Consider the following 24,474-nt stretch of genomic DNA (forward strand, 5'->3'; position numbering starts at 1 on the left):
AACTCCATGACTTTTCGCACTAAAGTATATGTGTATCAAGTACATAACTACTATATTCTTCTGTTACGTATCATGATCAATCAATTAAAACCATATTATTTACTGCATCACTAGCCCTAATAGATCAATTCGAGGGATGATCGAAAACAAAAACGTTAAAAGCCTATTATGGCTTATGTGTAAGACGCAACTGGCAGATCAACACACCTGAGGATAGAGGGCACTTGACAATAGTCATAATTTTTTGTGTCACCTTGTCGTGTATACATGGTCAGAATCCGAAGTCTTCAAACCTGCACCAATACAGATAGGTTATAATTCTACGAATAAATTCTCATTAAGTTACAGTGAATAACCGAAGTTTGAAGCCTTTTTTCTACCGATTATCATAATTAAATAGAATAGAACTTTCGCTCTACAAAAGACACCCAGACAACAGTATCAGTCATATTCACCTAACTCATTACCGTTAACAACAGTAATTTTATTTGTTTATATAGGGAGAATGTACAAAATTTCTTGCTAATAGGTTTTCCAACTTTTTGTATTTTTGCAGGATGTTTTTCTTCTTGACCATGAACAGTGCACTTTCTCTTTACGTCCTGCTTGTCATCGTGATCTCTCCTGAAGCATTAATGAACAAGGTAAAAGTAGATAACCACGCTGAGATTGTAAACATTGCCAGTGAAAATGTGGTAACTATTTTACAAAACTATTTTCATAATACCAGAACATTGGTGGTGTCAGCAGATGACAACTTGAAAATTATTGACTCCTTCTTAAGCAAATATGGAAAACCTCTAATAAATATTAAAATGAACGTCGCTCAAAGATCTGAAACAAATCTAATCGATCATTTAGAATGTGAAAGACATTCAACAAAGTATCTTATTCTACTGAGGGATATTTTGTCATTTCCACAATTGATTGAGTATACAAAACAGGTTATATCATTCTGGAATCCACGATCGCAATTCATTGTTGTTCTAACAACTCATTACTATAGTGAAGAACTTATAAGTGAAACATTCAAAATATCTTTTCAGAAAGACATATTAAATATTATTCTCATTGTCTTTGCCCGTTCCTTAAATTATCACATTCTTTACACGTACACTTACTTTCCGTTTATTAATAGTTGTGGTACGAATGTGAAAAGTATTCTCATACAGGTGTCAAAGTTTCGTGAATATAAAATCAGTACCAACTTTTTCCCAGAAAAGGTTAAAAACCTATACGGATGTCCCTTATCACTTACCAGCTTGAATATGCCACCTTACATGTTTCTGGAAGAAAATCCCAACAAAGCGTTTAAACTCAATGGCATGTGTGGGAAACTTATGGAAACATTGTCTGCTAAATTAAATTTCTCCTTACAACTGAAATGCGCTAATAACATGAAGGAATATATTCAAAAGTTTCCTAATGGTACTTTATGTGGGACACTTTTTGGTGTTTTAATTGGATTGTATGAGGGAGATATATCTTTTATATCTGCACATAAAACTTGGATGAAAATATCTGAACCAATATATGCCAGGAGATCCAATTATGGATCTTTTGTTGTTCCTGTATCTGACTTATACCCTCGTTGGTTGAATATTTATTTCCCATTTCAACCAGGCTCATGGGTAGTGATTGTGGTTGTTTATGTAATGTGTTCTATTACCATACACATTACCAGGAGAATTGCTTTGAATAGGAAACAGTCTCTACTGCTGAGCTTCCTACGAAATCTCTCTGTTTTATTGGGAATCTCAATTAAAGATCCTGAAAACATTCCAATAATAAGAGCAGTATTTTTAGTTTGGATTTTCCCAGCTTTTGTTCTCTTCAATTGTTATCAAGCTGCTTTGTTTGGATTTTTGACACATCCTAAGAAATATCCTCCTGTTGACACTTTGCAAGAAATGGTGAATTCTGGAATGATGGTTGATGGAATTCACCAACACCGTCAGATGCTTCAACATTCTTCAAACCCAGTTATCAAAGCAATATATGATAATTATGTAGCAGTTGATTCTATGATGGAAGGTTATGAGAAAGTAGTTGAGACGAAGAACTATGGTTTCTTCTGGGGTAAAGCTATCTCAGAATACATGATGCAAATGGAAGCATTTACTGACTCTACCGGAAAATCCTTGATGCATATAGTTCCAGAACCATTTGCTTATTATCCAGGTGTTTATACAATGCGAAGAGGTTCTCCATTTGTAGATGTGTTTGAAGAGATTATTGAAGCTTGTGATTCTGCTGGTCTTATTGAAAAATGGCACCAGGATGTTATACGTTCGATTGCGGCAAATGCAGCAAAGAAGAACTCTGAATTTCGTGTGTTTGGCATTTCTGATTTACTTGGTGCGTTTTGCTTACTTATCTTTGGCCTGTTCATTACTTTTACAGCCTTTTTAACTGAACTTTTGACGAATAAGTTCAAACCAAAATCTACATAAAAAGAAAGACAAAGTGAATTTTGTTAATTACCTTCAAACTGAAAGTGCTCGTCACTTTGAATAGTGTTAAGTGAATAATAAACATCATCAACTTTGATAAAGCCTAGAAGTATTTCACTCTTCACCACTGGCAAAAAATCTAATTACTCATAAAAGAACATTCAGGAACTACAATTTCATTACTAGAAATACATGAAGACGTATACACTGTCTAGTGAATGAAAAATGAGTTGCTAGGATGTGTCAGCTGTAATTAGTTGTAACAGTGATAAGCAGTTTATTCAAATGTGGTCTTCACTAAGGTTTTAAAAACTTTGTATCATAAGAGATTAATTACTTGATGAGTTAAAACAAAAAATACAACTAAGTGAGTAACAAACTCAAATTAGTAACAGAAACTTTGAAATACAAATAAACACAAAAATAGAACTTTAAAAGTTACTAACATAGAAATAATAAAGCCCACAAGACCTGAAATATAAAGAAAATCATCATTGAACATTAATTATTTCAATGCTGCAAATAAATTCGAGCATATGGTCACAGAATATCACGTTATTCGATGAAATTTAACTAATATTATTAGAAAATCCCAAACGTTGTCAGGTGCTTGTGTTTTCTGGATATTATTTTAAAATGTACCGAATTCTCTGTGAGATATTCAATTTTCAGAAACTGTACACTTACCATCACGTGCTATATATGAATGTGTGAGATGAAAGTGTCCTATACGATAGCGCCCAGCATCACTTCATCTCGTATATTAGTATGCGAAGATATCCACCAATAACTCAAAATATCTTTTAGCGGGTCTTGCTAATTATCATAAACCTGATTTCAATCTACTGTTTTATCACTGAGAGCACGAGAACGTGGAAGAGTGTTCTACTGCAAAAATTGTCAGTGGATAATTTTTTTGCTACAAACCAGTAGTCGGCACAGCTCTGATCTTCTAGACTATTTTATGAGCGCATGTTTACTAAAGACCTCTTGTATGTTTATGATAATGCATTGCAGATAAGCACGTAAACAGCTCATGGTTCACTGGTGTTAATTCAACAGTGAACATTGAACACAGGAGATGCAGACTAATCCTGAATTATCCTCGTCCGTGATTAAGACACAAGCAACAGAAATCCCACTCTGAAACTGTCCGTGTAAAACACTGTTTCACTAACGCTTTAAATCATTGCTCTTGTTTTTGGGTATTTGTGTGCCTTCTAGTCTGTGTCGGCATCTGAAAGTTAGGCCTTGGAGAAAGAGTACAAACGTATTATAAACATGCGGACAACCACACAAATTCTTCTGTAATTGAGAGTCACGTGTGAGCCTGAAGTCTGAGAACATGTATGCTGGTAGCAAGTCTGATCAAAGCCCACAGCAAAGCTACAATAGTAAGTAATGGAGCGCGCATATTTGCTTAAGTCTGCAGAAGCCGCTCACAATTCATTTTTATAATAGAATTAGGTCATGGGAAAAATAAATAAAATGTAAGAATATAAAAGAGTATATAGTATTTTCAAAGTATGCTGTAACCAGACAGAACCAATGACATTAAAAGACACTGGTATCACAACTATTTAAGGAACACCGGCTCATTTGAGACATTTGAAATGTGTTAGTATAAATTAAGATTAATTCTATGAATTGTCCCAATAACTTGTCAAAAATCCGCAATGGACTGGTTTCACATTATGCATATTATTTATATGGAATTATGTATGAACATTCAACAGAACTGAAGATGCATTATTGAGCACTTGTTTCCACAACATAATATTTTCAGTAAATCAATAAATTTGAAAGTCGAGTGATCTTTTCTTTCCTTCACTTCTAGTTCTTCAGCACAACAGCAAAATGTTCACGAACTACTTAGTCAATATGGTTTTCAAGATTTCTTTTTTAGAATTTAAACCTATTAACGATAAGGAAAAACTAGTGTGCAAATCACAAATTCTTTATTGTGATTTTTCTATTCAAGGATATTGATACCACTAGTTAAAAAGGTTTTTCTCACACCGATTAAAATCAGTGGAACAATGTCATATTTATGTACTAGTGAAGACAATACGTAGACACGAAAATGTTTCATTACCATTCATTTCACATAGTAACCTAAAAACGATTCCTTTCCTCGCGCTGACTAAAAGGTATACAACCGCGAACATAGAACTGCCGTTTGTGTTGTTCTTGAACCCAATTTGATCTTGAACTATTAAATTTGAATTCCTTTAAGATATGCATTTGAAAAATTCTTGGCAACTAAATAACAATAAAAGATTCACATAATACAAATCTACTGTCTGATCAGAGTTTATAATTTAGTGTAAGTATAGTAAATGAATTTTTCTTTAATGTATATTTTCTCACGTGCTTATTAGTTTATGAACCTTCTTCAATATGATTTGATGATAGATTGACTGCTTTTGTGTTGAACGGTATGTACACAAATAGTCTGTTAAATATCGATCAGTGTTGCTAGGCACTAGGTCTTTGGGCACGACTGATTTGAAGTTTTACAAGTTATACTTATAAATTTCGTCAAATACCTTGCCACTTAGTATTCGTAAATTGTACTTTTGATTATTATTTTTCTTGAACTATCACCTAGTGAAATACTATGAGCGTTTGTAAAAAGTGTTCGAAATCTGTTTAGTCGTCGCAATAAAACTTAAAAGCTCCGTGAACTATCTACAAAGGCATTTATCTTGACCCATGTATTAATTTAAAAGATGAAGAAGCAATAGTTTTGCGTTCTTTCGATCAACAATGGCGCTCTGAGCAATGTTTAAAGGTAAGAGGATTAAATTGTTTATCTAATTTTCTACCGATTGTAACCAATGACTGTTCGTCGTTACTCCAAGTTTATCTCCTATTGTCAACTATTAAAAACAAAATAAACCAAATGAAGTAAGCTGAAGATGAATAGTGCAAATCTTTTGATCTAACCTATGAGAAGGTAAACGACAGTTCAAAACTTTGGAGAAACAAAATTAAGGCATTAATATGGGTATGAATATGATTGACTATTTAAAATCTGAATTTACTACAGAAATGTATTAAAACTTCGGAATCTCAGCTTAACGACTTGGATCATATATTTCCGTCATAACACGATCTAAGTTTACGGGATCACAAAAAAAATCACTGAATCTGATTTTCAAATAGTTAGTGATGTCAGTTGTGTCCTTGACAAGTCTGATATCGACAGAGAAATGATAGACTGATATTATCAATTTAAACCAACAATTACAATTTCCGCCAGCAGAGTCAACGCTATATTTATTCCTTTCTGCCATACGGATGTAAATGGAGTGTATCAACAAGGCAACCGCACTTCTAACAGATCACGGTCGGCTACCATCTGCTAGGGGAAGAATTTCTCTTCTTCCTGCTAAAATGATCATCGAGATGCCTATTTTTCAATCTTATTCCACATCTCTGGGATAGTCTAGTGAAAGGTGAGAAGGACCTCATCTGCTACCGACATCGTTACATGATTTATAGAATTTGTTGTGGACAACATCTTATTTATGTGTTTTCTCGGGTTACTTCTGTTTCCTCTCCAATTTTCATTCCACCGATTATTTTATCATCATGTACTTACTTTAATTATCCGTCTCCTTTAGCCTAAACTTACATAATAGTGGGACGTTAAACTGAATTAGATTTATGGAAAGTCCTGGAAGAAGTTTGGCAGCCAATCCGTACTACTTCCGTCGACTTATTAACCGGTACCTTTTTGTATGGTAGCAACTATTAAGGCCGAAGAAATAGCAACATATCACTTATCAGATAACTCTTATTCAGTGCAACTTTAGTGTACAAGACAAATATGAGCTCATATGGATCGTATTTAGAGGAACAATTTAACACGATTGAGAACAAATTTCAATGCACAGTCTTCCACAAAATGAAAAGAACGAACTTCAATGGCCTTTCAACATACCGTTCATTGCCAAATAATGATTTGCAGTTTTCATTTCGCTTGAAAAATTATGTATGTATTATGAACTACAGGTAGGGACAGAAACCGGTTTTCTGCGTCCTAGCAAAAATATTCTTTAAAACTTTTAAAAGCCACATTTTAAAACTGATTGTGTTTTCAACCTAAATGTTGTTTCAGTTTTTTTAAAGGTCAAGTATATCAACAACCGTTTTGGTTTTAAAACCTGTTTAGTTTCCTATCAACACTGGTTCAGTTTCCTAACATGTTTTTCGAAGGAAAACTGCTAAGCTTTTTAAAAAAGGTGAAACCGGTTTCGGTGAGAAACCGAATTGTCAGTATTTCAATTTTGGCTCTTTCTAGAAACCGGTTACTATTTTTATTACTTTAAAAAATGTTTTCACCATCCCCACTATGTATGAAGCATAATACAGTATTAACTAGCAGACAGCATCTATTGTTTTCATTTTCTATCATATATTTTTTAACCGTGTGTGAGAGTTTTCTCGAGGTTCTACCATTTCCCCCCACTTTCTTCATTCCAACATTTTCATTCATTTCTCATTATCACCGTCTCCTTTACTAGCCGCCATAATCCCGGAACATAAATCTTGAAGATTTAATTTCATTTCACAGTTTTTTACGCACTATTAGTCTAATAGTAATGGAATAACGAAAGAAGTTACTCTTGGCGGTAGACAGTGAACACATATGCTTACTTGGACCCATCCTGATTGGCGTCGTACTAGAAACGTTCCGAGTATTACTTATATATGCAGGGATATAATGGGACATACATGCGAGTATTCGGGTATACATTCCTAATATTTTCATAGTCCAGTGTATTCTCACCTTAAATTTACTAAAGAACGAACTCATACTGGAGTGGATATACTCTATATTTTTTAAAACGATCGAGCATATATTTACCGAAAAGTCTACACATATGTGTATATGTGGTGGTAATTACCTGATTATTAGAGCAACCCACGTTATGCTTTATTTTTTGTGCAATTATGCTTTATTTTTTCCAAATTATGCTTTATTATGCTTTATTGTTAATTTCAGTTGTTATTTTATATTAATCGTGTATAATGTAAAATATTTACTATACATTAAATATTCTAAATATCTTGATCTATTTATTAATATTTATGCAACCAGTTTCTTTCATATATAATGAAATTTCTACTTAATTCATTGTAAAGAGATATACTTTACTCGAGTCAGTTTTTGTTTCACTTGTGTGCGCCTTAGAGAAAATAAAAGATATCACCAAAAAATACAGAAAGTGCTCAAGTTCAAGAGGTACACATAACAATATAGTGGAGTTCTTGTGTACTATTCATTGTCGGCAGAAAGTTTTCTTCATTTCCTTTTTTTTCTCCACATCAAAGGATTACACCGAAAAGTTTACAGAAATAAAAATTAGCTTTTCATTGTTGCATTGTTATGTTCTCAATGATTTTGCTTTGTAAATATTGGTTTTAAAAATAGTAATATAGTATGTATGTTAAACTTGCAGCTAAATAGAATTTTCAAAAAATTGTGCTATATATTTTAAATTATGCTTTATGCTTTATTTTCTAAAATTATGCTTTATTATATTTCTTCTGGACCCTTAAATAACCACAACCATGTTCAAGGTAGCAGCCATATGTCTAAATTGCTATTATGCCTTTTATGCTTTTCATGCTTTTGGGTTGCTCTACTGATTATATTCTCTAGTTTCTTATCCAATACATAGCCTACGTACCTAGCAGCTTGGTGTGACTGAAATATCAACCCTAGGGACGTCATTTCCATTGGCTAAAAAGAAAAGAGACGAAATCCTGAATATTCAAAATAGTCGCACTCTGCAAACACATAACTTTGCCACCTGTCAGGCAATGATTGACTTCTGAGGCGAAACAATTATGAAGAATGCAATGAGTAGAAATCCTCAGAAGACCTCCCGATCATCAAGGAAGGTCTTCCCTCAAAATAATGTATAGAAATGTTGCAAGAAGTGGTAGTCAGTGAAAGAGATATTTGATTAATACGGTGGGTGACGATGTGTTTCATACTGCAATTCATGCACGGTTCTTCGCGCGACAAGTCTGTTCATCATTGCGGATGTTTGCAGAAATGTTTGTGATGCACTTCATGGAGTAAAACACTGTAACAATCTTCAGTGATTGTATAAATAGGGATGGTTAAATCACTAATAATGAATCACTAATACTATATGCCATCCTAAAAGAAACAATGTATTCTGTGGTTTTGAGAACCCCTGTTGAACATTGATAATGATCCAAATATTATCGTATCTCTATGTTGTGATGTGTTGAGGTAAGTTTCCTTCAGGAATTTCATTCGTTCCAACCTAATGTGGAATCCTCTACGATTAATAGTTAGAAAATGATGGGCATCTCCTGTAAACCGGCATTAAGCTCTGGATACGAATGGTTATATGTAAAACAAAATCACTTGATCATTTTTGGAAGGATAGGTTTCGAAGATCCGGAAAAGTGATATTGGTAAATTAGGATTTTTTTTAAAGCTTGCCTTCAAAACTCACCTTGCCTTCCTATCACTGCTCAAACTATTTTTTTAGTGTTTACATTTCGGGAAACCTCGCTAGAAAACGATGGTTAATCTGGAAAATATTTGCAGTTCTTTATGGAAAATTTTCCATTACGCAAATACTTGGCATTCTGGATAGTGACAATAAAATATTTTGCTTATGCTGGACTAGACTCTATTAGTAATACAATTTAACCAGCTCGAGTACATTCATATATTAAAAAAAAAGTAGATATTCACTAGTGATAACAGCAATAATATTCGCTACTATTTACAGAGCAAAAAATTGAAAAGAAACGTTCCACCTTTAAAAGAAAAGTTAAAAAGAAACGATTCTGGGCACGAAGGGATCCCGGAATCTTAAGTTTTTCCAGTCCCCTTCATTTGGTTTGATTTGCTCTTGAGTTTATCGCCCCTTTCAGCAGTGATGCTATATGAGACGTGAAGCTATAGCTTAAGGTGAGATCCCAACTATATGAGCTCCTGTTGGGAATAGAAACCGGGTCTCCTACGCCTAAGGCACGTACGCTCACCGTTTAGCTATGAGGGAGAGCTCTGAGTGCCATCCGTATTTGTATTACAATTTTCATAACGTTTTTGAGAACAATATCTTAAAATGAAACTGGTATGTATTCATTCACTAGCAGGTTGCGATTGCAGGTTGCGAAAATCATTTTACAGTGAAACCTTAACAATAACAAAGAAAGAAGGCATTTGGAATGAAGTCGGTTATGGTCTATGTTTTAAAGATACCATAACAACATTACTTTAGTGAGACAGGAACTTTTCAAGGTACCTGGCGTTTGAATTTAAATACGAGATTTTCCGATTGTGTAGTGCCTACGTTAACCAATTGTCTATGTTCGTTCTTTTTTAAGCTTAAAAAAATCATAAGAGAAATCATTATCTTTCGTTAACTTATACCATGAGGGCTAAACAAAGCTTATTTCGGTGTGCTTTTTTATTTCTTCTTTCACTAACTAATACAAGTACATGAATATCACCAATTTCCATGTCTATTTCACTTACGAAAATAGTCACAAATTGTAGAATATTTCTGCAAAAGAAGTGAGCACATTTTTAAAAAACTTGAAAAGCAGTATATCCTACGAGACGAGAAACTTGTCCTCTCATCTCGAAAATAAGACGAGAGTCGAGACTAGAAGCACCTTTCTAAATTTGAGACTACACGAGAAATTTTACAAGTTCCATGAATTACACTACTTCAGCCATGTCTTAGATCTCAAACAATTTGAATGTAACATCATTCTTAATACAACAACTAGAAATTGATAAAGGGATTATACGAACACAAGGAGACAACATTCATCAGCTATCAATATTTAAAGGTACGCAAGATATTACACAATATACTCCAATAATAAATATGACTTAGATCTTGATGTGTCATGTTCTTTGTGAAGGACTTGTGATGAGGAAGGATTCTGAAAATTTGTAAATGAAATCAAGAAAAATCAAGGCTTAAATATTGAACATAAATTTACAAACCGGGAACATTTTCATGAGAAGAAGTTCTTCGAGAATAGACACAAGATGAGACTTGAATAAAATTTACTAGACGCGTCTTGTCTCGTATCGTCATATCTCATCTCGTCAACAGTATTGAAGTGACATCTTAATATAATGTATGAATCGTTTTCATTTTATGCGCCAAAAACTTCTGTTCAAGTAGATTTATTGTATCATATTATAAAATTGCTTACGTCTTTAGTATATGATGGTTGATTTAAAGTTGCTGTAAATAAAATGTGCACCTCGACTCCGTTACTTCAAAAGTCCAAAAGAGTGACAACTATGATACCTAATTAGTATAATTAGTCACCATCTAGAAACATATACTTTTGGCATCGCCAAATCAACGATTGAATTCTGTGATGTAAAAGGTCTGGAGATTGAGAAGCGTAAAAGTAATCAAACTCAATTTGGAACGTGCGATCATCAGGAATGGTATTTCCTCCCAAGAAGTGGTCGAGATGCAAGGAGAGATTATGGTTACTGACAAGGGCATCAGGGCAAGGTGCCCAGATTGTGAACAAGGTGTCAGGGCAAATGCATGAAATTAAGACATTTGAATGCCATGTCTGTTGACCATTCATATATGCTTGTGGACTACAGCACTGTAACGATTTGCTTTCATAATTTGACCGACCCTAAGGATGCGGTGGACCAGTCCCACCATACCAGCAAGAACAACAAGAATCAACTTCAAATAGTGTGTTCATTCGCCTTCCCGGTCTAAATGCATTTTTGATGCCTAATGTTCCATTTCAATTTGGTAAAATAAATCAATCGTAATTGTATCGTTTGTATGGTGCTGTTTCATATGACTGCCTACTGACTGCCTACTGAATCTTTGGGTACACCAGCCTGTTTAGTGAATGTGTACAGAGTTTGTGACCTTAGTCCATTCCTGTGTTATTTTGTTGAGTTGCGAAACGGTGGCTAAGTGGTGGAGAGTTCACGTCTGATCCACGTGGTCTTTGGTTCGATCCGAGCTCACGCCAAGTGAGATTTGTGGTAAACAAACACCGTGTGCTTGGGTTTTCTCAGGGTTCTGCATTTAGCCTAACCGGCATAATAGTGGTAATAGTGGGAGGAAAACTTAAACATTTCAATTCTTATGCTGAGTTTCTCACCAGGCGCTAGATAGACATTTCAGTCGCACTAATCGAATATCTATAGAAAGATCGATAGATATTCGAATATATATATATATATATAATGTCAGAGAGAAATTTCAGAGAGGAACAGAGGCGCAAGTGATACCTGTATTCTGCTGCTCTCTGTAGAGGATTCAATTAACTAACATTGACAGGAAACGTGCTTGCTATCAGAGCAAAAGTGGTGTAATTTTCACATTGATTGTTGTGAAAGTTTGAGTATTGTAGTGATTGATGTAAATCAAATATTAACAGAGGAGGAAATTGTCGTAGCTTTAGACGAGACCGTAGAAGATATTGATAATGATCCAGAGCAGGGGCGTCATTTAGGAGAGAGCAATTACCCCCTCCCCAAGAGTTTGAGTAATACATATACTTTAATCAATTGTTTTCTAATATATTATTACAAAACGTGAAAGTCATGTCATTGGTGCTCTTGCCCCCTCAAAAGAAGTCTGAAATAACGCCCTTGATCCAGAGTATGATCCTAACGCTGAAGGTGAGATGCATAATGAGCCAATAACACATGTTCTCCATGTAGAGCATTGTCTTACAAGCCGTTGGCATGTCGGCTGATATTAGGTATTTGTCGAACGTAGTTTGCACACGCAACGATAATTTATTATTACTTAATCCAGACTATTATATAAAAAAGTAAGGGTACCATCAAAGTTCAAGAAACGATCATGGAAATGTAAATACTCCGTGTTCATTGAACAACAATGAGCGGAAATGTTTGCGGAACAATGGTGTAAGTGACATGAAAAACAATTTAGATTGCATGTACAGTATGTTTGAACACTACGCAAGTAAACACATTCTGTTTCTAGAATGTAATAGCAAACCACTCAAGCTATTCAATTGTATGTGTTTAAACGGAATACGTGATTCTCCTGAATAATTCTGAAGGAGTCTCAAAGTATACAACTGTTTATATCTCAAAAGTATGACCGTGTCACTTACATCGCTGTTCCTTTCAGCTCCTCAAATATTATGTAAATAATGCTTAAATTTTACTCTCTATTAAAAATAATAACAACGCTGTGGAATAATTTCAGTCAGTCTTAGGCTACGGTATTTCAAGAATACTCGTCGACAGCGTCACAAAGTGTCGTATCTCAAAAAAATCGAAAATTGAGATATTTTACTATGTAGTTGCTTACACCGACTTCTACAATTTCCCGAAGCGACACATCTGTAATGTGCGTTGTTTTGACGGTGGTGATGACGTCACTGTGTCGTATCTTGAGATGAAGCATATAAACCATTTTCACAAACAGTCGTATCTTGAGTTACGACAGTTTGTGAGCAACAGATCTTTCGCAACTGGACAAATACGCCTATATTCAAAGCAATTTGTTTATATATACAAAGTGGCCCAAAAGTAGGAATACAGTCCCGTACTGATAAACTCATTGCTTTTTATATCATTTCTTATTGTTATCCATCAGGTAGACTTAGTTTCTTTATCATTTGTTCCTAATATATTTTTACTTATATCTTAAGCTCGAAACAGCCGAAGTAAATAAACTTATAAGCTAGAATGTTATACTTGATCAATGCGGGGCTGTATACATATATATTTACACTGCATGGGGCTTCCTCAGGTTGCGGATCGACATAACATGACATTTTTGAGTTTTACGTCCCACGGTTATGCCGGTTAGGCTAAAGGAGACTTTGATTATGAATGAAATGAATGAAATGATGGAATGAAGAAAGTGGGAGGAAACGGGAGAATCCCGAGGAAATCCACGCACACGCTATTTGTCCACCACAAAGTTCACTTGGCGGGAGCAGGGTTGGAACCCGCGACCCCATGAACCAGAGGTGAACGCTCTACCACTGAGCCATCGCGGCCCCAGGTTGCGGATCGAGGAGAAGGCCTTTAGATATAGAGGTTAGCTGCGAAGATACTGAATAAGCAGTCACGGGCAGACAAGGAGTGGCCCTCCAGCTTGGGGGTTTGGGTGAGAATAACAAACTCATCCTGTAATAGAAAAAAAGACACTTTTTCAGAAACAATCACAGAAGCCTCGGACCAAGACTGACAACTTGACACGATATCAACAAAAGAAAATGGATATGAGATTTGGAACATGGAATATTAGAATTCTTTATAGGGAGGCGCGTTAAAATCCGTAATGAATGAGTTGGAGAAATAAAGAATGGACCTAGTAGGAGTTCAGGTTGGTTGCTATGATGGGGTATGCGGTGCAAACACGTAAGAACATCAGATAAATTTCTCTCCGATTCTTTGAATCTAGGCATGGACAAAATGAGGGAGATTCAGTCCACAGTGCGGGCCGCGGTGGCTCAGTGGTAGAGCGTTCACCTCTGGTGCTAGGGGTCTCGAGTTCAAACCCTGCTCCCGCCAAGTGAACTTTGTGGTGGACAAACACCGTGTGCGTGGGTTTTCTCGGGGTTCTCCCGTTTCCTCCCACTTTCTTCGTTCCACCATTTCACACATCTCTCATTATCACCGTCTCTTTTAGCCTAACCGGCATAACCGTGGGACGTAAAATTCAAAAATTTCATTTCATTTTTTTCAGTCCACAGTGCTATAAGCACATCTATTAAGCAATGTGGCAGTAATTTTGTACCCTCGCCACTTGAACCGATTGTTAAACTGCCAAGGAAAAAGAACCCATATACCGTTCATTGTATTGACAGAAGCGATGTATGAGATTAGATCTCTGTCCCAATGTCTTTGTATTCTGTCAGTTAGACGTGACGAAAATGGAGATCCAATCAATCGGACGGAAATGCGCGAAGTGAAAGTGAACAAAGACTATCCAAACTGCATTCAGTTTAAGACAAGTCATTTTGAGGACACTTACATAACTATTTCCCTGAAAAGAATGCAAATTGAATCCACCAGATAGAAGTTCCTACTTTGCATACTTGTCAAAAATTATCACTCCAGAGAAGTACGAGGACTCGTTTTGATTGATTGATTTTTAACGTCCCTTTCAGCAGCGAGACTATATGAGACGTGGACCTACAGATTAACGTGGAATCCGAACCACATGAGCTTCCGCCGGGAATCGAACCCGGGTCTCCCATGCCTACGAGGACTCGTTATTATTGTGTCCGGACCCAACTCCAATCATTCGCAACCCTGAACATGTTCAATTTTACAGAAACTTACCACATTAGCCATTCTTCTCAAGTGCAATATCAAAGCATGCAATTTGCAAATTACTTTGCAAGATTTTATATTCTGGCAAAGACAACTTGATAGCATTATTTTATGTTATGGTTAGTATGCTCTTAATATTGCGTTTCTTGTGTGTTCTCAGGAATTTCGTTTTACCCTCAAGAATCTCAGAAAGCATTTGTTAAATTATTTTGTGTAATAAACACGAAGTTTTTCAATAAAAGTGCAATATATTCCGATTGTTCATCTATTAATGTAGTTCTCAGTATAAAAAATATGCGTCGTATCTTTCATACAAGAGAGGATTACCATCGTCACAAACTGTCGTATCTTTTTCCCGCTAAATTTTCCACAAGCTTTTACAGGCAAATTCCATAAAACTTTCTCCACTGATTTCGTATGCTTTAAGTTATAACTTGGTAAATTTTCTCTCCTTTCGGTAAAATAGATTTTGAGTTATGGCTGTTCAAAGTTGTGTGAAAACCTAAAAATTGCTCTCCTGAAAAGTTTAGAAAACTGAGATACGACAGTTTGTGACGCTGTCGACGTAATGTTTGCGTTGTATGCAACCTTACGATTTCAAATCCTGAACGTCACTTTGTTCAAACTGTAACACGAGTCTATCAAAAAAAAAAAAAAAAAATGGCAATATTCTTGTTTTGAAACCTGAAATACATATGTATAATTATAAGGTCGATGTTTTCAGTACTGTATGTATTATTCAAGTTTGTAGAACTTTCAACAATTCTATTCACGAAGAATTCCAAATACAACTAAGAACCACTCACCAAATTCACTGTTTGTGTTGTAACAGTTTTTATCATGTGGAAAATCTCTTTATGTGGCAAGGGTGGATCCAGGGGGCAATCGCCCCCTAGAAGAGGAAACTTTCTTATTTTATATATAAATAAAACTCATTCCAGAGTTTGGAGGTCTTAAAAGTAGCTCTAAGTAGCAGTAATACAATCCATCGCCCCCCCAGAAGTCCTTCCTGGATCCGCCCCTGTGATGTGGATAAGATAATTCACCCAATCCGTACTCTCATATTGCCAAAAACGTTCTTCCCTTCCCCACTGCCATCTTGAGTTTCAGTTATGGGTAATAACTTATGAAAAGTACGTGCTGGAAATAATCCAAAATATGTTACAGAAACGAGTGCTGAAAAAATTAAAAGGCAAATTCTTCCTAGTTTAAGAAGTATTCTAATAAGATAGAGTTATCTATGCTATTTTATTAAATACCATCTTTATTGTATTTATATAAAGAGTGTATGTAGAGATTACTTTTATACTTCCATGTATTTAGTACATTTCATTTGAATTTAGATTCTTCAATAATATAATAATTCCAATCTAATAGCATTTCACTTTCTATAATGTTTATAGACTATTATTGTTTGATTACTGGATATAAAATTACATAGTAACATTCTTGGTTATCTGTATTTTGATGAGACAGAAGAATCCCTATAGTCAAGAACATGGATAAAAAATTTTCACTCCTTTTAAATGTTTTCTAAGTTAACCTTCAAAGTAGTCACTCACAATATTAGTGTATTTTACTAAATTGTTACGTCATTGTTACAATGTTGTGGTGTTAATTCACTTTAAAGAATATCGGTGTAGGCGCCACTAACGGGAGCCTAACACCAAGGGCGCCGATCCTGCCGCCCCTCAAAGCTCATGTGGGACCCCTGTATGTTTATGAATATGTATTTTTTTTATGAATATGTCGCCCCCCTCCCCAGAAAGTTACAGAGAAATCGGCGGTTCTTCCTAAAAGCTTTTACTAACTATCATTAAGATCTTTATTTTGGTTTTTAGAACGTTATTGATATCGATTCAATACCATTACCTTTAATAATACCACAAATAAACATAAGTACAAAAACAAAAGTTAAAAGGAAGCTTAACTTACAGCTTTTCTAAGATAAAAAAAAACCGCTTAGGTTATTGAGCTAAAACAAACCCATATATGCGTTGGCTAAAAGCTTCGAAGTAATATTAAAATGTGAAGCAGAGTTTCAAAAGAAATGAGAAAGGTTTCTATACCATTAAATACTTTATTTGAAGAGAATATCCATTAGACTTAAATGCAATATCCATTAAAAGATACAATCAATGTTACAAAATGTTTACTATGGTAATAACCATTAGCTAGTTGTGGAATAACCATTTCACGAATTGGCAGCGTACAGAGTTGGATTATACATTTTCGATGAAAAGGTTTGTAAGTTGTACATTGCGTTTCTGGTTAATAATTATGATAATAATACATTATCTGAATAATTATAAAATAAATTAAATATCCAATTATTACTTTACGGAGAGCAGCATTAGAGCGTCGTTTATCAGCAGTAATTCTGACTAAAGGTTGTGCTGATAATAATTTTGGTGGATAATCAGACATGATTTTATTTAACAAACAAAAGCGTATAGTACAGGTTTTTACTTATTACAATACATTGTACTTTATTAAAGAAGTAACTATATAGTACTAATTCACACTATATAGGTATATAAAAATAGAACATGAGAAAGTGAGAAAACACTCATAATATACTTGGCTGAATTGCAATACTGTGTTGCGTATGCTGGAAAATAATCAGATTTTTTTGGAACAGATTTGATTGTATTTTTGTCGCTAAATCTTGCTTTCATTTCAATAGAACTTACGTTGAACAACTCTCTTTTATTTTCCGCAGCTCTGTAGCACAGTTTCTATCTTTCTAATGCAATAAACGCCTGTCTGTTACTTGGTCCACTGTCATCTTCAGCGTTTATTTCAGTCTCTTAGTCATCATTCCACTCTTGCAACAAAGAAACAATTTCATCGTCATTCAAAATTTGAAATTCTAGGTCACTGCAACTTTCCAACCAAGCTTGGACATCTTCTCTATTGCTCTCTGAATAAAACATAAATTTAAGGAAATTAAAGATCCAATCGAATTGCTAGATAAGTGTTCTCTTTAGACATCTGCTCATGAATGAAAAGAACGAGATTTAAAATTTTTCAATTCCCGATATTAGTCTTAAAATTGACCTAACAATCGACATTCTCGTTCGGTAACAACGCTTTTGTGGTAAGCCATCCAACAATCTCAACTATATCGAGTCTCTTCTGATATGTTATTTAAAAAATTAAATATTAATAAATATTATTAATATAAATAAATATTATTAATATACGAATTTTGCAACAAATTATAAGAACATTAACATTATAGGAGAAATTAAAAATCAAATTCGTATGTAATATTAGCTACATAATCCTAATACTTCTCTCCAAATGTTGATTTATTTACATCATTTGTATATCAAGAAAAAGCGGGAGTTTTGTAATCGGAATAAGTATATGGACAGCAGACTTGTTCACAGTCTTAGTAAATAAAACAGCACATGGGCCCTAATTACAAACACGAAAGATAGACTAGTGACCAAGAATTTTTTAAAAAGAAACTGAAGATCGGAGGTTCGAATCCGAGCAAAGGAAAAATGCTTTTCTTCCCTAAGTAAAATTAAGAAGTATGTAAAATAAATATAAGGACTGATAGCAACACGTGAAACAAGTAAGAATGAAAATACAACATTCAAATAGTGACAGAGTAACATCAAACTAGGGATGGCCACATTTTTTCGAAAAATACTTTCTCGAAAAATGGATTTTTCGAAAACGAAAAACGAAAAACGAAAAATTTTTCGAAAAACGAAAAACGAAAAATTTTTCGAAAAACGAAAAACGAAAAATTTTTCGGAAAACGAAAAACGAAAAATTTTTCGGAAAACGAAAAACGAAAAATTTTTCGAAAAACGAAAAACGAAAAATTTTTCGGAAAACGAAAAACGAAAAATTTTTCGAAAAACAAAAAACGAAAAATTTTTCGGAAACGAAAAACGAAAAATTTTTCGGAAAACTAAAAACGAAAAATTTTTCGGAAAACGAAAAACGAAAAAAATCGAAACAGAAGGAGATGGAACACGAAGGGACGAAACGAAACTGATGAGAAATTTGAAGTTGCGAAAGAGCAACATTTCCTTCCCTGCCTGGTTTGATTGAAGTTATAAACAAAAGAAAAGAAACGCATCATTACATACAGATAAGCTTTACTCCCTGACTGAAATTGAATAGTATCTTATTTCGCTGATGCGGCGTGTTCTAATCGTAATAGCTATTTGAGACTGCTTTTAGCTAGCTATCTCGTACTCGCCTTTGTTGATACGGTACGTGGTTTCGTATTCGCTGTGACTGAATATTTTGGTAACAATAAAAGATTGTTGTTTAGAGAAAGGACACGTGTCCTACGATATCAACACTTCTGATATGTTTATTGTCCTAGTGGGAGATGCATTAGTTCGTTATGAGGAATACCCAACTGAGTTCATTATATCAGTTACCAACGCAGAGCTTGTTTCGAACTATATAAGATAACTGCAAGAAGAGATATTTTCGGGAAGTATTTACAATGGGAAAGTCGAATATATGGGAACATTTCACTCGTGAAAATGATGGTGTTTCTTCAAAATGCAATTACTGTCGAAGTATTATCCACAATCGAAATTCAACGACTGGCTTGTGGTACCATTTAAGATCACGACACGTTGGTGTTATACAGGAAACATCAAGATAGCAGTCACTGGAAGAGATTATTGAGTCCGAGGGTGATCCAGAGATGGAGCCACAAAAGAAACAGAGGTAAGTGATTGTACATTGGTGTCATTTGAATCTTCTAGCTTCCTCCCCGAGTGGGGTAGATAAGATTTATTTAGAGGATACTCGTGTTTGACACTCTTAGAGTAAAAATAAAAAAATAACGTGACACGAACACACTTAGTGGACTATTTATCTTTACACTCTTGTAACTTTTAGAATAATATAAAAAAAGGCTGAAATTTTGTTACAAACTAAGGATGCTACAGTATCACAAACATCCACAAAGATCCAGGCCCGTGCTGGCTTACTAATGAGGGCGGTGGACAAGTCTACCAAGAGGGCGCTCATACAAACGTGATTACGTTATATATATATATATATATATATATATATATATATATATATATATATATATATATATGTGTGTGTGTGTGTGTGTGTGTGTGTGTGTGTATGTGTGTGTCTTTTGGAAGATTTAATTTCTGTCTCCAAGATAAAAAGAAAAGTATAGACCAACCTGGGTGTAGAAATGCCTCGGAGCGATGACCATCCGAAAATTTTCGGAAAAATGCAAAAACAGACATACTCCAGAACAAAATGTCGGATTGAAATTGGGCAAAAGTGAATGTCCATTATTGTTAGTCATAGATTCCATTAGTGTACAATCGGATAAAGTGCAGTGGCGGTGCAAGGGTGGCTCCCAAAGAAACTGGGGGAGCACAGTTGTCTTCAATATTGGGAGACGGGCAGATTTAAGGCTTTTTTTGGTGGCGAAGGGGCAGATAAGACTCAGATGAATCTGCTTTCTGAGGTGAACATGTATATTATATATCAGGCGATGTAGATGAAATAGTGGTAAATATCAGTATTACAAATCAGTGCCATGAACTTATTCTGAAATCTGAATACATGCATATTTGTAATTGGTATGCTTCTACTTAGACCGCATTAAATTTTAAGACACTTATTTTATAATAACTTAAATAATGACTTTCCCAAAACTATGAAGAAAGAAAATAAATTATGTATGACGCAAGAATACTATTATTTGAGAAAAATGATGATGATCTCAATAGCATTATAGGAATCGTTACAGGAATTAAATAAATAGACTAACAATAATTAAAGACGAATTTAATGTATTGAAATTGGGGGGCAGGCTCCCCATTTCCTCGGGATTTATGCCCTATCTACAGCTGATACAATTTTCCAGCATGAGGAGAGGCACATATCCTTTTCTGACACTTATTGCAATTTGTGTCCAAGTAACGGGAGCTGAATTAATACAGATTGGTGTGACGTAAATACGCCAGGATACGAAGTTCAGTTTGAAATATGAAAGAATACGATTCTTTTTTTAAAATGAAACAAGCCAAGAGACATCAATTTCATCTCACTTTCCTTTGTGGCAGTCGGACACAAATCATCACATTTCTCCCCCAAAAACACATTTCAAATCGAATTATTGAGGGGACAGTCCCCCGTAGTTCCAAGGTTGGGGACATGTCCCCCTCATCCTCTCGGGATTTGCGCCAATGACTATATGAATTTACTATATAGAACTGATATACAGAAGGACAATTAAAACCACTTCCCTCTAACGTGGTGTTTCGCAGGGTGCTGTATGCGCGGGACGCACTGCACCCTTCACGGGTTCTTCACCCACAGTAACAGCATGTATTCATTTTATAGAACTAAGCCATACAGAAAAATAAATAAAACCGTTTACCTTTGATGTTGTTTTGCAAGGGTGCCTTGACGGGTTCTTTTCCAACGATAACAGTATGTATATTGTATAGAACTGTGCCATACAGAAGCACTAGCGGATCCAGAGGTATCGTTTGGAGGTGCGGTTCGCTTTCTGGAAGATGAGATAGCCTAAAAGTGACCAGAATTTTAATTTGCAAAAATGGGACACATATGAATCCGGGGCTGGAGAGGAGGGGGGGCGTAAACCTGATTCTCAGATTATATTTTGTGACCCGATTTTATTATTATTATTATTATTATTATTATTATTATTATTATTATTATTATTATTATTATTATTATTATTATTATTATTTTATGAAAGTATATTCTTTCTCTAGAGTTAAATTAAATACGAACTTCCGTTTCGGAGGCGTGGCGGTATCATAATTCACTTCACACTTAGTCACCACAATATATCAGATGCACTGTCTTGCACAGTACTTACACAAAGTACTATATTGACGATTGCATTTATATGTCACCTGTTATCTGCCACGAGCCTCTCCCATATCTCCTCTGTGTATATAAATATAGCTTCCCTTTGTTTCACTAAAGTGATCGCAAGAAAACATGAAGTTTGATATAACTATCAATTTCATTATCCAATAGAATGCCTTGACGTTCGTCGACCCCTATCCATGACATTTTTTTTTCACTGTCTCTCTGATCTGATCTTTGATCTATGGCGCTATGGAAAGAACATTTCCTGAGGGCAAGATGTTGGATTTCCGTTACGTTTCGTTTTGCTAAACTCAATATTTCACCATGATTTCAGTTTATCAACATTATTGACATTTTCTTAACTGCGCGTTAAGATTGCGGCTACATAAGTCGTACCAAAATCTTCTGATGTATCAAAGGTGAAGAAAACATTTCTATGATTGGTATAGAACCCAGAATTCACGAGGAGTTGGGGAGTCATTGATAAGCCTTGACGTTATGTGTGCATGGAATAGTTCATTTCTCAAGAAAAGCTCCCAACTATACTCAATTGATGCATTTAAAGATGAATGTGTAAGGAATCCAATTTCTGGTACATTCAGGAATTTTTAACTTAAGCAGGAGAGAGCAAGAAGACAAATATAAGATACTATTACAAAAGTGTAGACCTCTATACATAGGGTATTTTGATTTGTTGCTTGAGCTTAACGTTCCATGGTAGTGACATGACGGCTAAAGGAGACGTGCACTTATTGATTGTAATGGAATCCGAACCACATTTTTCGTTGAAATGTATCCTCAACGGGAATCAAACTGGGGACTTTAAACACCGTATAGGGTATTTTGTCCGAATACTCTGCTTTTGCAGTGGTATAATTGAGTATGTAAAAAAAAAAAAAAAAAAAAAAAAAAGACCAGACGAGGAAGAGGGTGTTGGAAATTGGCTCTATTAATTAATTTCTTAAAAGCAGCATTTAGAAACATGTATGCCTACAACAACAATAAAATTATATTATAGTAGCCTTTACCTAGGTGGGATTTCGCTCCCAGACCCCCTATTTGTTCGGAATACGGCCCTGTACAATGTAGAAAATGCTTCTACGTGTATTGTGGCACAATATTTTGCGTTCTCCCTTCTGTGTCTTTCATATACATATAATTGAATCGAGCTAAAACGCTGTCACGAAATTCAAACACCTCGCAAGGCATTTTAGTCAACCCTCACCTATTTTTTTTCTTTTTTTTTTGCCTTTCTACTGTACGTTAAGTGGCAAAAAATGCTCAAATACATGTTTCATTATTTTAAATGAATAATCAAATTAGCAACTTTCATGTCTCTAGCCGTAAGGAATCCCGAAATATAGGCATCTTATAATAATAATAATAATAATAATAATAATAATAATAATAATAATAATAATAATAATAATAATAATAATAATACAAAACGCTGAAATATATATTGAATTGTTTTAAGTGAGAAGTCCATATATCTAATTCCATGTTTCTAACCTTCAAAGATTCTTAGATATTGATATCTTATTATGATAATTGCAATCCCCGCCCCCTTTTCTTTACACCTCTTTACCCCATTTTACTGAAGTATCAAAAAATGTTGAAACGCATTATTTTAAATGAGAAATCAAAATCAAAATTTCAGTTTTCTAACCTTAAGGGATTCGGAGAGATGATCATCTTATTAAAATAATTCCCACCCCATTCCCCCTTCCTTTCTTTGAATTTCCCAAAAATCCTTCCTTAGTGATACCTTAGATCGAAAATCTTATCTACTGTCCGAATTTCAAGTTTCTTGCTTAAGCGGTTTGGCCTGTGCGAAGATCAGGACGACTTCTTTATATATGATTACAATAACAGCTTGTAGCTTGTATTATTTCCTAAGAAAAGATGAAATGCCATTAAAAGTCACAATGAATGTTTCCGTGTTGAACCCCAAAAGTCACAGTTCTTTGTTGATGTAGTAGCTAGCGGACATACCTTTGATAGTTGATGCATCAGGTTCTGTGGTTTGATACAAGGTAAGTGAACATAGAACGCACTGCAGTGGTTCAGATCCAACTTTAAACTCTAGTTCTCGTTCTGTAAAGCATCGCTTTTGACAAACGACATAAATACATATCAATCAATCAACCAACCGAAAAGTCTCCTTTTAGATTCAGAGAGCTTTTCGGTAAGGAGCGCTGAATATTCTATATTTCTTTTTATTCAAAGTAAACGTAATTGAAGATTCGGGTTTTGAATCACACATCATTTTTTTCTAGGATATAGTTTTAAAATATACATTTTTAGTTCAAAGAGTGATCCATCTTTCCTTCTTCCTACAGCTGTTCGTTCAACGAATAAATCATTCTCGCTCGTTTGCGGCTTATGGTGACAGTCTCAAGGAACTAGGGACAGAAGTATTCACAATTCAAATATGTCTGTATTAAGTACCATACATTTTGATTAGACTCTGCTAGGCTTGTCACACAGATTGGATCGGCCAGATTGAAAAGACAATATTTTTATTTCCGAAAGTAAACTGGAAGTAAAATACCTTTGGGGGAGCGGTCGCCCCCTCTGCCCCCACGTGGTCGTGGATCCACCAATATACAGAAGAATAAATTAAACTTTTATCTTTGATGTTGTTTTGCAAGGGTGCCTTACGTAAAAGGCGCACTGTACTCTTCACGGTTTCTTTACCCACAGTAACAGTAAGTATTTATTGTATAGAACTGTGTCATACCGCAGAATAAATTAAACCGTTTATCTTTGATTTGGTTTCACAAGGGCGCCTTACATAAAGGGCGCATTGTACCTTTCACGGGT

At 34.9% G+C, this 24,474-nt stretch overlaps 1 protein-coding gene across 1 annotated transcript; it reads left to right on the top strand.

The window, feature by feature from the left end:
* Nucleotides 1–1,268: 1,268 nt before the first annotated feature.
* Nucleotides 1,269–2,453, top strand: LOC145667897 (uncharacterized). Its single transcript, XM_081735327.1, has one exon. The coding sequence runs from the start codon at nucleotides 1,269–1,271 to the stop codon at nucleotides 2,451–2,453; it is 1,185 nt and encodes a 394-aa protein (XP_081591453.1).
* Nucleotides 2,454–24,474: the final 22,021 nt, after the last annotated feature.

Source organism: Thermobia domestica, chromosome 13, assembly GCF_964235325.1.
Source record: "Thermobia domestica chromosome 13, izTheDome1.hap1.1, whole genome shotgun sequence".
Taxonomy (NCBI): Eukaryota; Metazoa; Arthropoda; class Insecta; order Zygentoma; family Lepismatidae; genus Thermobia; species Thermobia domestica.